The sequence below is a fragment of the Saccoglossus kowalevskii genome, chromosome 13 (assembly GCF_978046115.1).
Source record: "Saccoglossus kowalevskii chromosome 13, keSacKowa6.1, whole genome shotgun sequence".
Classification (NCBI taxonomy): Eukaryota; Metazoa; Hemichordata; class Enteropneusta; family Harrimaniidae; genus Saccoglossus; species Saccoglossus kowalevskii.
This window is the reverse complement of record NC_140653.1, coordinates 23,706,976-23,728,492: the sequence shown is the minus strand read 5'-3', so window position 1 is coordinate 23,728,492 and position 21,517 is coordinate 23,706,976. Positions and strand designations below refer to the sequence as shown.

The window sequence follows — 21,517 nt, the reverse complement described above, 5'->3', positions numbered from 1 at the left end:
CGTCACATTTTACAATTTCTCGTATAAAGTCGTCTGATTCACCACCATTTGATCGCTGTTAGTGAGTTTTCAACACGATTTTCTAACCGTCGCGTTAATATTACAGGAAAAACTCAATATTTCTTAGCAGCGTCCGTTACACAGGAGGTCAAGATGTCGCTTGCGGGCTTGAAAAAACAAATAAACAAAGCGAATCAGGTAAGTGAAATGGGGATTTGTTGTGACATGATGACGGGCGAAGAGGGGACAAATGGAATATCATGTGTGGTACACAACACACATACGGACGTGGATATTCGGACGAACGGACGGAGTTTATTTTCTGCTTCTTTACGCCACTATGAAAAGTCGTTTTGCCTCTAGTTTAGTATGAGCGATGACATGTTACCAGTTGTCAGTATAAAATATTGTACGCAACCGCTGTACATTCCTAGTACTTGAGACGATTTTGGAGATATGGGTGCGCAGCATTCGTAATAAGCATACATAGGTACGGGCGTTTGTGAATTAACTATTAGGGGGCGGGGCAATGTTATTTATTTCAAAAAACAGAAATGTTCGTGTGTACATGTGTCGGGTTAAGATAGTGATTGGAACAAGAGACATACACAGGCCAATCTTAAGAATACTCCGATTGAACTTGTAAGTTTCACTAAGCGGAAGGGGAGTTAAAGTTTCACATTTTGTGGAAATGTTTGCGGAAGTGCTAGTCAACGTCTACGATTCCCCTCAGTACAGGATATGGGGGCTTGTAAGGTCATTGTGAAAATAAAACTGTAAAGTCTAAATAGATGATTATATATAGTGTGGTATATTTTATTTGACTCAAAATAATGCATGGAAAATACATCATCTATGGCCAATATACATTACTTTATAAACAAACAAATAACAAATAAACAAACACTGTAAAAATATTAAATAAATGTTAAAAAAAATGTTAAATATTAAAAGTTTAATTTTTGTTTTCTGATAAAATATCATTGATGAATTTTCCCAGGCTGTTGGTAATGAAACCATCATTTGAACTTAAAATTTGTTTCAACATGTTTTTTCTGATAATGTTAGTAGACTATTATACAATGACAAAGTATTAATAAATTGTGTACAACTAGTTATTAACCTTTGGTTCTTACAAACCAATAATGCATTTATTTCATCACCAATCGCCTTGTCTTTGTATCTTATCCTTTCAATTGGCAGTGTATGAGCAGAGATTCTAAATTTGGTTATACTTGTTCTATGACTAATATTTTTTACAAGTTCTAGATATGGCTCAAATTCATATTTTGATTTAAATGTCTTGTACGTGATATACACACAATATATATACAGTGAGCTTTATTGTCAAGTATTAGAAGGCTGGACGCCAACACAAGATGTTCCAAATATTGCTTTACTTCCTCAGTGGCCACTACTTCTACATCAAGTCTTAGAAGTATCAGGGCAGGAAGTTAGCAAACTTGTTCACTAATTCACCAACCACTTTGGTTTTGACTAAAGCAGAAGATCTACAATTTATTACCCTTCATTTTTTCGCCATTGAATGCTAGTAATATTAGTACATAGAAAATAGTTTATTCAAGAAGTTTATGAGAATTTACAGGACTGAAACGGATGCAAACTTGTTTGCGATTGTCTGTTTAATTTATCAGTGATTTAGTGAGCAAGTTTACTAACTTGCTGCCCCAATACTTGCGAGACTTGCTGTGAAAACAATTGTCAAGATGATGTTGTTGAAAGATCTAACAGTATATTTCCATGAAATAATTTATAATATTTATAGGAAATTTAAATATTTATAATTAAACAAGCAAGTGTTTGATTCATTTATAAAAATAGTGCCAGGATAATGTTTCTCAAAACTAACAATATTTTTGGAAACCTACTGGGCTACCAGTTTAAAAAGCTGGTAGTACATGTACCTATGCTTCATTAGAGGTAGTCCATCAGGTTTGAAAAGCACTTAGAACCATTCAAACAATGTATGTACATTGTAAGACACTGAGGGAAAACTGGTGAATATGATAACACAGTGTCATTATTCTTTAAATTCTGGCCACTGAATTTAGAAAATGATAGCCCTTGGACAAGAGTTGCTTCTTGGGCTACTGATAATTTAGTGCTCTATGATGTCTATCGCCTGCTCAGTGTACAGAATAAAATCACTTTCAATCCCCAAATCAATATTTAATACCTTCATTTCCAAAGTCTTTTTTATGAATTGTATAAAATATTTCACTGGAAAGCAACTGTTTGTTGAGATGTTTTGATTTGTTTTGTTGTTTACTACTAAAGCACAAAAAAAATAATCAGTATATTATTCAAATTACATTTAGATTTTGACAAGCTGTCGGCTGATTTCGGCACGGTATTATCCAATGTACAATTGCATTTCATCTACTGTTTGTACAAATTTAATAACTCCGTCATACCCAAACTATATGAAAATGATAAATGATGTACATATACAAACAAATGTAGTTTATTTAAAACTATTTAAGATCAATGCATTAATTGTAATTAAACTAGGCTTGTTGAATGCACAGTGAGCAAATAGTTTACATATTGACCATATACTGTTGTGTTGTATTGTTTCGTACATGCAAACAACAATACTGCCAGCTAGGTTGTTGACTGGTATGCTCTCCAAGCCCTGAGATTGTTACATGTTTTTAACTAGTTACACAAGCAAGTGAATATATTCAATTGAAATGGTTGTCTGTCTTCTGTTGATCTTCAATATTTTTCTCAGTATTAATTTGACTGGGGACGGTTGATTCGTGCCACAAGTTTATTCATCCCAAAGTTGATTGGTCAGATTTAATTAAGGTTAGCCCACTACTAACAGCTTTCTCAAAGATGACAGCAGGCTGAATCCCAGTCGTTTATTATACATATCACATTTTGCAGTATGTTAATTTGTTGATCCTCAAACCGAGGATATATTCATATTTCAAGATTATAGCGTAATTGATTAATGTTTTTTAAAAATGGAATGAATATGAATTGGGACGAATGTGAATTAGAACGAATCAACTTGTGGGACGAAAATGTATTGGGACGAATGGACTTGTGGGACAAATGTGAATTGGGATGAATTGACTGTGAATCAATTTGACATCTTTGAGGTTGGTTTGATTCAACATGTAACAGTCTTGTGACACGCACAGCAAACCAGCCAGCAACATAAGTTGCAATGTTTCAGGCAGTATGTCTGAAACAGTATAGTGCCTCAGTCATCATCTTGCTACGTCCATTTTGAACTTTTATCACATATCATTCTCGCAAATCAATACCATGACAGTTGTAACTAACCCAATTCAGACCATAGAATCTATGTAGAACATATAATCATTTTTAGCTAGCCATCTATTTTCAATAGATGCTATCTGAACAGGCGAGCGATTAAATATTTTAACACACATTCGTGTTCTATATGTTACCCAAGACCCATATTGAACTTGACAAGGTGCAAAGACTATTATAATAGTTTAAAATACAATTTCAGTATATGGTAAATAACCTTGGTGATATATCAGTTTGGGATGTTTTCAAAAACTGCAGTCAACAGATCAAATGAAAAGGAATAAATGAAACCACTACAGACTTGTAATAATGTTTATCATTAATATCTTTCAACATGTCTCCCGTAAAATGCACTGACCAAACAACAAAACCAATTTTATTGGTTTATAATAATAGGAATCTCACCTACTAGTATTTAGTGATCTGTTCAAACTATGATAGTTGTGTGTATTTTGTAAAGAAAACTTAGACATTCATAATATAGGACATAAATGTTCAGATGAGACTGCTGCTCTGAAAATACAAGAAAAGGATACTTAGATTGTTTAATAAAAAACCAGTACCCCGGTACATACTTGTTCAGTATAGATCAGATCTAATTCTGAATTCATTAGTAACTAGGGTGACTACATGTAGATACATAAAATTCAAATTTTTAAGCAAATAAGGAAGATTTGTGTGTTGAATATGGTTCAGAATGTGCATCCTTTAATTACCTAAGTTTAGATTTACTCTGATGTCATTATGTCATGGACAGTCATTGACTTGTGGTCTAGTTGCTCATTGTATCATTATTCTGAGGCTCCCAACTGAACTCACACATCTACTTTGACAACTCTGTTCTAATATGCAATTTCATACAAGTATACTGTATTTGCTCTCTTCCGATAGTAGTATATATGCGCTTATGTAAATTACAGATGTGTTTCTATGGTCAAAATAATATTTTGATGATCCAGTATAGAACAAATGCAATTCTTGGTTTACATGTTTGAGCATATATGATAAATATTGGTGTTTATTTGTAAATAAATAGAATTTGAAACTGTATGTCAGTAGTTACAGTATACAATCAGAAGGAGAAATTATATAAATGTTATAATATTTATCTATCATGTTTTATCCTGGGTATTTTCATTGTATTAAGTAAAGTCATGTAGTGTCATCTTATATAGAAAGAAGAGACTTATCTTTGTTTACTGTCACATACCGCAGTGATGTTCATGAATACAAACATTGCCTGACCAGTCGCAGTGATGTATTTAAGTTGGACATTGACATGTGCTCTGTTGACGTTTGGTTTCCTGTGACGCATTATTGGGGTATGGTACATGCAGGTACATATGTAATGCATGCATATTTATTAATGCGTAGGTACATGCACATAGTAAATTGTACCTGGTATCAAAACAATAAAGTTGTGGGTTCTAAACTGGTTCTATTAACCTTTGTTTTTACAGTTATACTACTTTTTGCCTCATCCCCATTGTTCTAACTATGTTTCTTACTTTCGTTAGCGGACAGTTTCAACCTAATTAATTATGCATTCCTGTTAACGGTACTGTTTTATCAATGGATTAACAACCCAGGACTGTTAATAATGAATGGGTTAATTTAAATATTCATGAGCACAACAGGAGTGGAAAGCTGATTAACATAACAGGTGGCCACTGAATGAAAACAAAGAACAAGGTGGAATTTTCATTAATTATTTAAATATGCAATGACAATTATACGATACATTTTAAAAACGTATTTCAAGTTTCATATTTCTTTTTACAAAATTCACGGACACTTGGGAAGAATCGGTTATGACAGTGGTATTAGATTTGTCCTCATCTGTTGGGGTGGTGGATATGTCATGCGTTTTCGCTTCTTTCGCCGTTTTCGGTTTGGGTGGCTGCAATGCGTCTGACACCGCTTTTGTCTGCTCGTTGCTCGTCCACTTGTAGCTTCTAATTGCTAGACTGGAGTGACCCGTTCTTTCTGCTATTAGCTGCTCGTCAAAATTTTGCCGGAACAGTTTGGTTGCCTGTGTAACTTGTTTAATTAAAATAAAATACAATGTATTAATATAAAAGTACAATAGCTTGTAACAGTCCACCTCATAGCAATTTAAAATATCAATATATTGTTATAGTACGTTCAATCGTTCAGCTTTTTTAAAACATGCCAAAGCCGTTTGCATTAAATCTTTATCGCGCGAAATGAATCCGACATATCCGGCCAGTGAATTAAAATTTAAATGGTATTCCACCAAACAGTTTGCATGAAAAAATGGAGTTAACGAGTAGTGATTATTTTCGACATAAAGTTATGACTTTCTCGTCAGCGGGGAAATCGAACATTGCATTACTAAAGTGCAAATTCTAATACGTACCTTTCCTGAATGCCCAGTATGATAACCTTTTATCCCAGCGAGATCAGTCATCTGCTTTGCTCTTTCCACTCATTCCATGTTTTGACGCCCCATTTTGTAGCGCTGCGAGTTGTCTTGGGTATGCGTGACTGCTGGTATTCGGTGATTTGTTTGCTGTCAACTGGAGGCAAAAAACGGAATTCTTTCTGAATATTGCTCAATTTAAAGTCCTCGGCATCGTCAACATCAATTTGGGACAATCAGTTTTCCAAATCCTAGTCAATTTCCGGAGCAGCAAATTCTTGAGCGGACATGATTCTGGCGGATCTCCGGAGTTCACCCAACAACATGCTACACTGTTCTCACAAATGAGCACCAAATTCTCATGATCGAATGTTTTTTATGCAATTCTATGTGGTCCAATTAGTGTTGGTTATGGTAATACAATGAAGTCCACTGTTAGTGGATTTTATTGTTAAACAAAACAAACTCTGCTGAGTAAATGCCGATTGGCTAGAGCTTTTCAACACATCTGTTATAGCCAATGAGCACGGCTGATAATTGCGGTTGACTACACCTAGTTTAGAATTGCGATTTGCACAATAGCGCTGTAAACATCCGCCATGACCACAGGATTTAAAATAAGCCGTGCAAAACTCGTCAAATTCGCAGTATAACTTCGTGATACTACCTCCCTCGTAGATTAACGGGAAATAGCGGCTCTTTTTGTACTTGTACTTGTTTCACGTATTAATTAATTACATACCGTAAAATCTGTATTAGAAGCCGCATCCCTAATAGAAGTCCCACCCATTCGTTTTGAGCAATTGAGAACCCAAAATTCATCATTTCTCATATGTGTAGATGCTCTAATAGAAGCCTCATCCCCTCTATTGCATTGTACCATTTTAATAGAAGCCACGGCTTCTAATACAGATTTTACAGTATTACTAATTACTAGTAATCCCTATCTGTAAATAATATGAATGTGAATACCCATAGGTGAAAGGTTTTGAATATGGAATATAATATTCTTCTATTTGGGTCTTGGAATAAACACTGTAGCATATGTGCTCGTATAAATTACAGGTGTCAAAATATATTATACATTCTGGGTGTTCCCTGTATTTTTTTTTGAGTGTTAGTGAATGTGATAATTGATAATGGAAAACAATAAATAGTAAATATTTCTAATATTTATCATAATGTAATTTTTACTAATTCTTCTAAAAAAAATTTAGTAAATTCTGAATTTCTCAATTTACAACATTTACTAATGACAAAGAGAGTAAAGATTTTTGGTTTATATGCACTTCTATATGCCCCAGTGTGCATTAACATTTGGTGTACTCAAAAATCTCTTCCACACCTAAACAAACACATTTAGATTTATTGTACACTGTTTGGAATGTGGTGCATTTTTTGTTCATTCATGCCACATGTATACCTTTCTTTCACTTACATTATATTTCATGTTTCAACACCATGGTATAAAGATCATTGCTCATGTCAGTGTCATACTAGTAGAGACATTGAGACATAGATTAAGGAAATACCTGGTTATGATTGTAAATCAGTGATGCTTCATACATGTAGGTCACATAATCTTTGTGCTATATACTTCATATGACCCAGCAGAGCCTGCAATATTACAAATTCATATAATTGATTTGATATATAATTATTACTTGGTGTGGAAATACATGGTGCAAGTATCCACAATTGTACGTGTTGTATGCAATTACATTAACATGCGCATAGTTTTAAAACGGTTCTCATATTACACCTCTTCAGGGCAATCCCTGACATTATCTCGATACCATAGCTCATTTAGTTTTGTAGCATTGTAGATAACCAGCATTATGATTACTAGTACTTTGACAGCACCAGTCAAGTATCCCCTATAGGGTGTTTTAGAAATAACCTGCGTTTCCTGACAACTAGTCAGTAATTTATCATCAGAGTAACCGTTGTACCGTCAGAGTGAACATGCAGTCCTCCTACACATGTATGTATGCACGTACATTATTTCATCAGACAGTAACAAGGAATTGCAGTCCTGACGTCACATGTTGTATTGTAGCTAAGAGCGCTCATATTTTGTATTGGGGTCATTGTGTTAAAATGTGTTGAATTTGATGTCTTGTCTCATAGAATCACTCATATTGCATGCCTTAGAAGTTGAATTAATGCAATCTCTGTTATGATATGTATTGATGTCTCATGGTTTCAGTAAACATTCACAAGGAATAAGGAAGTCTTAACGTCACATGTACCAATTCTAAGAGTTCTCATATTTTGTATAGGGGTGTTAAAATGTGTTGAATTTGATGTCTTGTCTCATAGAATCCCTCATATTGCATGTCTTAAAAGTTGAATTAATGCAATCTCTGTTATGATATGTATTGATGTCTCATGGTTACAGTAAACATTCACAAGGAATAAGGAAGTCTTAACGTCACATGTACCAATTCTAAGAGTTCTCATATTTTGTATAGGGTCTTTGTGTCAAAATGTGTTGAATTTGATGTCTTGTCTCATAGAATCCCTCATATTGCATGCCTTAGAAGTCGAATTAATGCAATCTCTGTTATGATATGTATTGATGTCTCATGGTTACAGTAAACATTCACAAGGATTAAGAAAGTCTTAACGTCACATGTACCAATTCTAAAAGCGCTCATATTTTGTATAGGGGTGTTAAAATGTGTTGAATTTGATGTCTTGTCTCATAGAATCCCTCATATTGCATGTCTTAGAAGTTGAATTAATGCAATCTCTGTTATGATATGTATTGATGTCTCATGGTTTCAGTAAACATTCACAAGGAATAAGGAAGTCTTAACGTCACATGTACCAATTCTAAGAGTTCTCATATTTTGTATAGGGTCTTTGTGTCAAAATGTGTTGAATTTGATGTCTTGTCTCATAGAATCCCTCATATTGCATGTCTTAGAAGTTGAATTAATGCAATCTCTGTTATAATATTATTGATTTTTATACACAATTTGAATAACAATATACATGTACCTGTAACGACTGTCCCAGAATATGCATAACAGCAACCAGTATTTGTAACAATTCTATTGATCTTGTTACCTAAGTGCATTATAATCCATCATGTACACTTTCAAAAATTCTTGGGGGATTATATTTAAATAAATTTAAGAAGCACAAAGTATCCTTAGTCTGTATTGCTGAATGTGGAATGGTTGTCATACAATGTACTATGTAATCATTGTTTAGAATTTATTCAGATTTATTTTCAATGTTTTTTCTCTATTATAATCACTCACTATTTGTGAAGAAGTTTGTTAGCAATTTATGTGCTACACTCAGGTTATTTTATTTGCTGTGATATTAGTACATTAGAGCATACATGAAGGAGTGTTTATTTTCAAAATATTAAATCATTTTATTGATCCAGCATATGATAAATGCAGTATTTGGTTTATGTGTGCTTCTTTTGTGGATGCGATTCTTATTACTGTAATATGTATGAAAATATGGAGTCCTTCCACACTAGTGAATGTTAAAGGGTGGTGGTCGGCGCGCTGCGCATGTGTGACATTGGTGTTGATAAACATTGATTTTCCCACAATCCAATGCGCTCTTCCAATGGAATCACAAGTATGAGGTTTGACCTGGGTGCGACTTGCACTAATTATCGCTGGTGACTCTTTCGATATCTTCCAACCACCAAGGAAGTTTTATAGTTAAAGCTTAGTAACGTCTCAGTTTGTATTTGTTGATCTGAACAGTCAAAATTGCTGTCTTTGTTCATACAAGTCCCATATCTCTCGCATACATGGCATGCGACCACTGCCCTTTAATATTTAGTCCCCGTTCGGACGCAGTCCGAAAACGGGGACTTATGTTTTGCCCTGTGTGCGTCCGTCCGTGCGTCCGTGCGTCCGTGATCACCTGTATCTCGAACATGCATGGACCGATTAAGTTCAAACTTCACTCATACATCACACATTATATGGGACATATGCACATGCATTTTTTTCATGATCCGATTAACGATAGCCGAATAGCGGCCATTTTAAGGCCGAAAATGCATCAAAATCGCACATTTTCACCATTCCGGACCCGGATCTCAGTTATGCATGGACGGATTTTGTTCAAATTTGGTACATACATTAAACATAATAGGACCTTGATGCACGTCATTTTTTTTTTGGATCGGGTTCGAAATGGCCGACTGGCGGCCATTTTGTTTTAAAGAATTCAGTTCTGGATCCGTATCTGAGACATGCTTGGATTGATCGAGTTCAAACTTCACACACACAAGGTACATCATGTCACAAATATGTATGTGCATTTGTTTCATGATCTCATTAACGATAGCCAAATGGCGGCCACTTTAAGGCCGAAAATGCATTGAAATCGCACATTTTCACCATTCCGGACCCGGATCTCAGTTATGCATGGACGGATTTCATTCAAATTTGGTACATACATTAAACATAATAGGACTTTGATGCACGTCATTTTTTTTTTCGGATCAAGTTCGAAATAGCCGACTGGCGGCCATTTTGTTTTAAAGAATTCAGTTCTGGATCCGTATCTGAGACATGTCTGGATTGATCAAGTTCAAACTTCACACACACAAGGTACATCATGTCACAAATATGTATGTGCATTTGTTTCATGATCTCATTAACGATAGCCAAATGGGGGCCGCTTTAAGGCCGAAAATGCATTGAAATCGCACATTTTCACCATTCCGGACCCAGATCTCAGTTATGCATGGACGGATTTCATTCAAATTTGGTACATACATTAAACATAATAGGACCTTGATGCACGTCATTTTTTTTTTCGGATCAAGTTCGAAATAGCCGACTGGCGGCCATTTTGTTTTAAAGAATTCAGTTCTGGATCCGTATCCGAGACATGTCTGGATTGATCAAGTTCAAACTTCACACACACAAGGTACATCATGTCACAAATATGTATGTGCATTTGTTTCATGATCTCATTAACGATAGCCAAATGGGGGCCCCTTTAAGGCCGAAAATGCATTGAAATCGCACATTTTCACCATTCCGGACCCGTATCTCAGTTATGCATGGATGGATTTTGTTCAAATTTGGTACATACATTAAACATAATAGGACCTTGATGCACGTCTTTTTTTTTCAGATCAAGTTCGAAATGGCCGACTGGCGGCCATTTTGTTAAAGAATTCAGTTCTGGATCCGTATCCAAGACATGTCTGGATTGATCAAGTTCAAACTTCACACACACATGGTACATCATGTCACAAATAGATATGTGCATTTGTTTCATGATCTGCTTAACAGTAGCGGAATGATGGCCATTTTAAGGCCGAAAATGCATCAAAATCACGTATTTTCACAATTCCAGAACCGGATCTCAGTCATGCATGGATGGATTTTGTTCAGATTTAGCACAATGTGTTGTACATATGCAGGTGCATTTCGGTCATGATCTGCTTTGAATGTATATGTCACTCAAATATGAACGGAACGGGGACGTGTCATTGACAATGACTTGTTCAACATCCATTCTGTGGCCTGCAGTAGCCGTGTTAGCAGAGGAATTAAACTGACATACTTGCATATGTATTCCACGCTATCAAATACTTGATACAGTTAAACAAAACCTCATAAATCTGTAATCTTTTAAAGCACACAAATCATAAAGCTATTCTTTTACAGAGTCTTTGTGTTAAGGAGTAGCCAAGCTAAATGAGGTCAACTTCTTCATCACCAGGCTTTCTCGCCCAATTTTTTTTGCACTTTTGTCTTGTATTCTTCAATATTTCTGGAAATGAACTCTTATTTTGGAAGCTGGATTAATTTTAACAATTTTGTTGCCTTAAAATGGTAAATATTAAAGAAACTAATAATATTAGTTGTGAAACAAGATATTTGAACATTGTTATTCATAAGAATTTATTCTAGCTGAAGGAATCTAAATACCATCCTTCAATATTTGCTGAGCTGAATCATGTATATATCTTTTCAATTTGAAACAAAGTCTCTAAAATTCTAATTTCTGATCACTACCTCAAATTGATTCCAAAATTGATAGGTGTAATTTCACACAACATATTAATCCGGGAATTTAATTTATTGAAGGAGACCATAGCCATCAATTGCATGTAGTAATGAGGTGATTGAGTCAAATTATTATAGTGATCATGCTTTAGTATTAAATTACATGTACTTTGGATACTATTACTATTTCATGTGTGAATATTCATGTTTAATTCATAATATTTAAGGAATTTTATAATTAAAGCATTTTTTAATGAAAATGTCATGTACGCAACTTAAAATCTTTGTCGTAAAGTCAAACATAGTGGTTATGCAAATTAATTAATTATTGATTTTTCAAATACGTTAACTGTAGTATGTATGGATAATTAAACAGGCTAGTGGTTTGACATTTCAGTCTATTCCCGCAAACACCACTAATATAACTGTTAATGTGACAGTGACAGTGTCTTGTCACATTGCATGAATTTTTAAATTAACTTGTCTTAAAACTTAAAAGTTAAAACATTGCATAATTTTATATACTGGTACATTGAATACATGTTGTGTTGGAAAATTTTTACTGTTGAGGAAAAAAATCCAAGTAATAGTATATGCTATGTACCAGAGTGTATCTTTAACCATTGAACAGCAAAGTCCACTTTTGTCACCTTTTACTAAATAAACCTGCATAATGCATAAGACCAGCAGGGGATGTCAAATTATATTCTCTTAAAATATATACGAAAATAAACAAAAATGTATATTTTGTTATAGGCTATATATTTAACCTAGGTTAAACAATTTATTAAATTGTTGAGAATGTAATAGAAACTTGATTTGAAGTGCTGACTCAATCCATATTGCATGAATTGTTAACAAATTCTCTTGTGCACAGACTTAACTTCCCCTTTTTCTATAAATCACAATTTAATTAATAAAAAAATGCCAACCACTGTGTATGTTGACTTTCAAGAAGTGCAGCATGATGACTCTTGGTATCAAATAAATAATTATTCTGGAGAATAAATGATTTCCCAAGTGAGATTTTATCATATTATAATGAATTTCCAACAAGCTATTTTTCTGAGCATCAAATAGGGTTTCCTGATACATAAATATGCATTACAATTGAACACTCCATAGATGGCGAAAAGCAATTCTATTTTATTTGAAAGGCAATTCTATTTTACACTGTAAAACTCTTCCCAACCTAAACCCTTGCTACAACACTATCATGACTGCATTTACGTTGGCTGTACACATGATAGGAGTTGATTTTTTCTTTATTATCTATATGACCTATATAAATAACTATAATTCATGACTTCACATTGACTGAAAAAAATGATAATTTCTATATGGGATGTTATTGTAATTTAAAGAAGGAAAGGAGGAGTACACATGTCAGAGGATTTATAACCATATTATACACTTAAAGTTCCTAGAGGGTGTATACAAATCAAGCTGCCTGTGTATAAACCGTCTGAGTCAACTTTTGTTACTTTTTACAAATTAAAACATAATTTTTTTGATCAAGACCTACAGTACAGCTCAAAATTCACTTACCAAATTGTTAGCCTGGCGTTAACGCAAGTCAACGTGATGTTAGCTTTGCGTTAACGCAGTTGTAACACACGCTAACGAGTGGGTAACGTGCCAGGGCGTTAGCATATTCAGCATTAATTGCCGTGCAGTTGTTTCTATTGTTCGTATTCAAATTAGTTTTAGAGTGTTTTATAAAAACAGAGCGGTGGCGGTGGCGGTGGCGTCGTCGGCGTCAACTTTACAATTTCAACTTCTTCTTCGAAACCGCAAGTCAGAATGTTTTTCAAATTTGATATGCAAGTACCTTGGATGGTTCTTTCTCAGATTTGTTCATTCATGTCAAAATCTCAAATTCTCTATTTTTGGCGAATATTTTTGTCATTTTTGGTAAAAAGTGACATTTTCGACTTCTTGTAAAAAACCTCAAGTCTGATTACTTTGATATTACATATATAGGTACTACATGTGGACCTCTCTCAGATTTGCTTATTTCGTGATGATATCTTTAATTATCTAATTTTGGTGAATATTTTTGTCATTTTTGGTAAAAAGTGATATTTTCGACTTGTTAAAAACCGCAGGTCCAATTGCTTTGATATTACATATATAGGTACTACATGTGGACCACTCTCAAATTTGTTCATTTTGTAATGATATCTTTAATTCTCTAATTTTGGTGAATATTTTTGTCATTTTTGGTAAAAAGTGATATTTTTTACTTCTTGTTAAAAACCGCAAGTCCAATTGCTTTGATATTACATATATAGGTACTACATGTGGACCTCTCTCAGATTGGTTCGTTTTGTAATGATATCTTTAATTCTCTAATTTTGGTGAATATTTTTGTCAATTTTGGTAAAAAGTGATATTTTCAACTTCTTGTCGAAAACCGCAAGTCCAATTGCTTTGATATTACATATATAGGTACTACATGTGGACCTCTCTCAGATTGGTTCGTTTTGTAATGATATCTTTAATTCTCTAATTTTGGTGAATATTTTGTCAATTTTGGTAAAAAGTGATATTTTCAACTTCTTGTCGAAAACCACAAGTCCAATTGCTTTGATATTACATATATAGGTACTACATGTGGACCTCTCTCAGATTGGTTCGTTTTGTAATGATATCTTTAATTCTCTAATTTTGGTGAATATTTTTGTCAATTTTGGTAAAAAGTGATATTTTCAACTTCTTGTCGAAAACCGCAAGTCCAATTGCTTTGATATTACATATATAGGTACTACATGTGGACCTCTCTCAGATTTGTTCATTTTGTAATGATATCTTTAATTCTCTAATTTTGGTGAATATTTTTGTCATTTTTGGTAAGAAGTGATATTTTCCTATATTGTTGAAAACCGCAAGTCTGATTGCTTTGATACTATACATATTGTTCATTTTCTAATGATATCTTCTGTTCCTTAATTGTAATGTGCATTGCTAGCAGCGGAGCTATCTCTGCTGAGAGGCTGCTTGTTGTGATTTTTACAAAGTTTATTCTTTTCTTCTATGAGTAGGTTTTTTCTTGTACCAATATAGCATGCAAATGGTTGTCTTGTGGTACCGATTGTTTGTTCTTAGTCTCCGGAAATGGATGTTATAATGTAACACATGTGGAGTCTAAGATTACTAAGTGTCTGTATATCATATAGTGTAGTTTATCTTCTATCTTATCACCTTTGACCCACTTCAATCTCTGTTTTTTACCATATATGAATGAAAATTACATAGTTTTTCAGGGCTTCCTTCATTGTGTGTCTGTGTTTTTTGTTGTATATAAGAGGGATATAAGGTGAACATTTTCTTCAATTTCATTGAAATATAGCTTACATTTTTAGTCAAGTAGAATATACGAGTCCCTGTCTTCATAAAAGTAAAAATAGAGATGTACCTTGCAAATGTGATTTAGTTACATTCTTTAGCAGTCCCCAGGAACTTATGGATATACCTCACTGTGGATGTGCATTTGTGTGGCTGTTTGTCTGTTAGTGCATTTCTACTTGTATCTCGAACACGCTTGAACAAATCATATTCAAACTTCACACATACATCATACACACATGTACAGCTTTGGATACTTGTGGGTGTCCATTTGTTTCATGATCTGATTCAAAATTCCATTGTACGCATTTTAAAATTTATCGAAATCAAACATTTAACCATTCCAGAATGGTACATGAAATGAACATTGATGCATGTCATTTAGTTTTTTATATCAGATTCATAATGGCCGTCTGACGGGCATTTTGTTTTTATAAGTGGTGTTCTCGAGCCATATCTCAGACATGCTTTCACCGTTCATATTCATACGTTATAAAAATACTAGAGTTATTGTTTTTTTTACAATAATAAAATGTATATAAAATGTACATTTTGAACTTGTTGATTTGAAAAATAAGACAGGTCATAAAAACTACCAGATATCATTCAAGACAATTATATCTCTAGATGAAAATTAAATGTATGTTCAACTGAAGAATGTTAAATCTTGTGTGTTGTAATGTAATCTAAATAGCTGCCGAGAAGCGTGGGTGTAATAACTGCCTCCATTCTACATCAATAACCCAGTCATACCTGCACAATAGCTCAATACATTTCAATTCAGAATATTGCTTTTTACAATCTTGCTGTAGAACACAATGCTTCAGGGTTATTTTTAATTTCCTTTAAACATTCAAAGAATAAATATCCAAACCTATCCTGACTACCAAAAACCTTCATTCTAAATATACCTTATGGATTGTAATCGTTGAAGTGTACTGTACATTTCCAAACTAGTTGTTGTAAAAATAAGCCCAAAAAAGAACCAATGTGAGATTGTCTTGAATAATTAAGATATCGTTATTCATATTTAATGATGCTTGTCATTGTGCCATGCAATACTATATTTATCTTTGCTAGGCAAGCCAGTATTTGTTTTGTCTATTCAGTCCTTTGTGATGGAAATACATCTTGTTATCACTAAAACCTTCAATCATGGAGCTCAGAAAAAAATCTCCATGCTTGAATAAAAGACACTTTACAAGTGTTTGTTTACAATCCTGGGTGGAGCTATTATAATATACCATATTTGTTCTATTAGAAGTACTTCTCTAACCAATTTCCGTTTGCCCTGTAAATCGTTAAAGGGGAACCGCTCAATCCCATGGATTGCACCAAAGAATCATGGGACACTATTGTTTATGTTGTTTACAATGTTAATCTATCTTTTGTTATCCATTGTTATTTTAATCCAGAAAGTAAATTTGTTGTGAAATTAAGCTTAACTGGAAGGTGCCCCCTTTAACAGTAAAACTGATCCTGTTAGCAAGTTTTGTGTTTGTTCTGCAGCTCATGGTAATCCACTTACTATAATGAGGCATATGATAATAAAATTCAGATGACTTGATGCCTTGAGTTAAAACGCTATAATTGTATAAGGTGTGAATGAGCCAAAGATTAGAAACAGTCAGCGTTTCAATTTCCAGCTGATGCTATTTTTGCTCTTACTTGGTCTTAAGCTGCTGGCTATCCAACTTTCTGCAGTGTTTCCTCTTGTTTTGTTTTATATTCACTTTAGTAATTGGGTTCATATTCCGGGTCCATACTTCTAGATTTGCATGTTTTGCCCAAATTTGATATAATAATAATAATAATAATAATAATAATAATCTTTATTACATCATAATGAAAAAATAATGTTAACTTCGTCTTAAACACAGAGGTAATAGAAAAATACACAAAATGAAAAATGAAGTAAGTGAGAGTTCAGAAATGTAATAAAATGTAAATGAGTAAATGAATTGAAGTAGAATTCCTGATGTTAACAAATGTACTATCCGCATTATTAAAATCAGGAAGTTTATTACTGAATTCAAAATATAGTTTCTCCATTTCTTCTCTGTGAATAACACAAGAAGTTGCATTTTTTGCAAAGGCTATCTTCAATTCTATTTCAAGTTTGTGACTACTAAGTTGGAGTTGAGATAATAATTTAATATCATTTCTTTCATCAAATACCCTTGGTAGATGTAAATAGGGTTAAATATTGTTTTTGTCTTTTGAAAGACAGTATTTTCTGAGCTTGGAATCTGATCTGTTAATGTCAGTGATCAACCGGTTATGGTTTTATTCTTTTGTTTTATTCTGGAACACATTTTTTGGACATTGATTTGATGTCAATTTTGTATTGTTCTTTGAAATGCAACAGATTGTCCAACAAGATATTTTTGAAGCATTGTTGTTCCATATTTTTTATAACATGAAGCACATTGGTCTATTGTTTTGTATTTGTTGATAGTATTTTATTGCCTCCTGGTACTGAATTTCTGCAATCAATGTTAGTTGTTCGGTTTCGAGTCTGCACAAAATTTCAAGTGGAATTTTTCTGTAGCTGACTTTTCCCACGTAGCATCTCTTGCTGTGCAACCCCAAACATCTGATGCATATAAGAGAATTGACAGTTGAACTCATTCAAATAGATTTGACTTCAGTTTTATGTTATTTTTGTTATCATTGTAAATGTTAGCATATAGTTATTGAGCTTTCCTTGTCTTGTCAGTTTATAGTCTCTCTATAGTTTGGAGCAATGAACCATTGGTACTAAACATTTGTCCAAGGTAGATGAACTGGTTAGTTTTCTCTAGTTTTGTGTTACCATAAGTCAAAGATGAGCTGATTGATTTGTGGCCATTTTTGGTAAAAATAAGACCTTTGATTTTGTCAGTGTTCGCTTCAAGATCCCAGTTCTTAGTATAGTCATACAAAGTATTGAGTGTTAATTGTAGACCATCTTTGGATGTTGATGGGAGCAGAATATTGTCTACGAAAAGTAGGCTGGATTTTGGTATGTTTAGTTCTGGTTAATCTAATTGTTGTGGTGTCATGCCACAGTCATGCTAGGTCATTTTGCGGACAAAATGGTGACTACATGTATGTTATCTAACAGTCATACTTTTGTACGGTATTACAAAACGTCACAATGTTATTCGTCAACAATGCTGAAATGTTGGGATTTTGAACCCATTGTTTGCATACAACGTGGTGTTGTATAATGTTGTATTTTATATTTACATCGATAATTTGCATACAAACATCAACTTTAGTTATCAGCAGTTTTTCTTTTCTGATGCATTTTTTCGTGGTTCAGTATGCTACTAGTTTACAGGTGATTCAAGCCGAGGATTCAAGATACAATTCCCTACTAACAAGGTTGTATTCTGTGTTATCGTTTTTCTACAAAATCAGAACGCCAGTCTAAATTGTCAAAATCATTGCATGATTTCCACGTGGCTGTTGACACGAAGATGTTGTTTTTAAGTAAATAAAAATATGTGAAGGAACTGATCGAAAATGACTTGTTAATTTTATGTTAATAGAGATAGCATCAGTTGTTTTCTTATGGTTAAATAAACAGTGAAATAAACAAAGATTAAATGAAACACGCGCTGTAACAATAGGCTAACGAGCATTTCCAAACTGGGAGACTATGCTTCACCTATTAACACAGTTCATTTTTAAATATTTACTGGTATCTTCTAATAATAGTAATGATGTAACTATTGAACATAAAATTGCCAGTGAAATGTGTGCAGGCGGAAAATGATATTTTGAAAATAATTTGCTTTATTTTGTTGTGCTTTGGTCACCTTTTGTTGACCTTTGAATTCAGTTCTTGTAAAAAATAATTGCAAATGTCATCATCAGACCTGAATTTTAGATGCATTTAGTATTGGCGATGTCAGAGATGTGTTTTGCCTTTGGCTTTTGAGATGCGTTTCTAATAGAAAAGTTATGGAAATAGTGATGTCATTTGAATATACCGTAATTATAAATCAATGAAAAAAATTGACATAATGGTTTTAAATCTCATTATGGATGAAGAGAAAGAAGATAATGGTGGGGACTATTTTGTGGAAGATTACAAGTTGACAATAGTAGTGAAAGTATGGTATTTATACTTAACTATCAGTCTAGGGGAAATAATAAAATAGTTCACAATTAATTACCTTTGACCAATTTGTTGTTTGTCTGTATTATATATGTAGCAACAATGTACTTACATGTATAAAAATAGTGCCATCACTTCTATTAATATTGAATTGTTGTGAATATTAGATGTAATTATCCTTAAAAGGCCCTTACTCCTTCTTTTATATTTTATTTCAGATATTTCTACAGTGCTTGTAAATAATGTACAAGTATTTTTTAGTATTGATACTTCCTACAGTCGCCACTCAAATGAACAACTTAATGAATATTCATTGATCTGAATAAATGAGGGTCTCAAATATATGTGAGAAATGTCTATCGAGTTTGAAAGCTGTGACTGAAAATGATTGTGATTTTTCTGCGCTCAAAGGTTCATATGTAGTTCATTTCTTTCAACCATATAGTTCGTTATTGCTGAATGAACTTGTTTAAATTTGTATGAATGGGTTTTATGGCAGAAATAGAAATGGACTGTTGGGAAACTGAATAATAGCTTCATCAATAACATGTATGATGGAACTGATTTTAAGCGTTGATGACAGGTGTACTGAAAATATAAGTAATGATTCCGTTTGAGGTCATGTGGTCTTCTTTATACATGTAAGCCTGGCCAGTTATTGTATTTAGAATAAATCGTGGGGGGGGGGGGGACTGATCAAATATCATGTCCAGTCATACATTGTTTAATAGACAATTTTTATTTCACTGCAAGATGTTACGTTACCAGTGCGTGTGAAATTGAGGTCAAACAGGACAAAGAAAGGTCAAAGTGGCATTAAAACATTGCGTGGGATTTGACATACTGAAAAGTATTTTGGGGTGTTTTCACTTTTAATAATGTGCTAAACACATTTGATGATGTTTAATTTTGATGAAATAAGGATACACTATATTCCCCTTAAAAAAATCAGCATTACCATATTGAGCTACATGTATAAAAAAAGAAATTCAAGTTCACTGATTTTTTTAAACAAGGGAACAGGCGGGTCGTGCTTTCATGCCATGGCCATGCCCCCTTACCCTGGCGAGCAGATCTGGCAACCATCAAATTCTGATTGACCAGGGATCACATGTGGCCACAGTCTTCAACTGTGACCTGTCTGATAGTAATTTTGGCCCCAAACGGAAGCCTTAGAATGCTTCATTTTAACTTAGAATTATCAAAAATTCCATACCCTGGTAGGGAGAACCCTACTATCTCTCCCACTTGATGGCGCCACTGAATTGCAGTGCTCCCTCTTGCAGTTTTTTTTCTAGAAAAACACCTGCAAGTTCATAATCAAATTATCAAATTTGCTGTTCACTTCAAGTTCTCGCAGAAATCTCCTGCCTGGTCTGATAACAAATGTTGGGTGTATAGGGTACAGGTGATCATGACAAAAGGTTGTCATGTGTATTGTGTACATCTACATCTATTTGAATAGTACCTGGTATACAGGGTCACTTCACAATTGTGGCTTGCATTGCTACTATGGTTAATTATAAATGCACTGGTCAAAATGTATATGATATAAATTCTAAACAACCAACTTGGAGGCAGAGTTGATTTTTTCACATTACTGTTGCAAAATTATTAAAATTTAACATTTGTTATTTATTTAATGTTCGCTGTGAAAATTACTGGTACTGAAATTTAATTCCCTGCATCATTTCATGAACAGTTTTTCTGTAATACATTTAATATGTAGGTCTACCGGTACTGGTAAGTGAGTTGTACCAGTTTTCAAACATAAGAATTATACAATACTTGAAATAATAATAATTAAATGAGCATAATTTTCTATAAACATACAACACTAGGTGTGTACAAGCATATTATTTGAGCTGGCCATGATTCACAGCAATATGATTTGAACTTGTGCCAAAATGTGTGTACCTCACCTATATGTAGTTTTGACCTTTCCCATTATGTTCAGGTGTAAATAATACAGGTGGATGCTTATCATATACAAAGTAATAATTCAATATTTTCTTTTATAAATGTACATGTATAATAATGTGCTCTCATGAAATCCCTCTGACATGGTAATTCTAAATATACTGCCTTTACTTCATAGTACATACAATGTTAGTTTAATAGGTCCTGTTTGAAACAGTTTTGATCATCTGTCAATCTGTTTGTCCAACATACAAAATGCCTGGACCGTTTTTTGTTCAAACTTGGTATGGACATCACTCATGGTGGATTACTGATGCATGTCATTTTGTTGCAGGAGTTGATTCAGAATGGCTGACTAGTGGACATTTTTTATTTTATTTACAAGTGTTCTGTTGGTTTACCAAAGATATTTCTTTACAGATTTGGCTTAAATTGTGTACA

At 33.6% G+C, this 21,517-nt stretch overlaps 1 protein-coding gene across 3 annotated transcripts in view; it reads left to right on the top strand.

Annotated features, from left to right (window-relative positions):
- Positions 1 to 21,517, top strand: part of LOC102805294 (endophilin-A2-like) — a 43,735-nt gene that overhangs the window by 87 nt on the left and 22,131 nt on the right. For 2 of the 3 annotated variants that reach the window (XM_085507091.1, XM_085507089.1), the window contains exon 1: positions 4 to 198. In XM_085507091.1, coding sequence (XP_085363217.1) covers positions 154 to 198 — 45 coding nt within the window. In that variant the 5' untranslated portion in view covers positions 4 to 153. Of the gene's footprint in view, positions 1 to 3; positions 199 to 21,517 lie in introns of those variants that run through there. The other variant, XM_085507090.1, reaches the window with a different exon arrangement.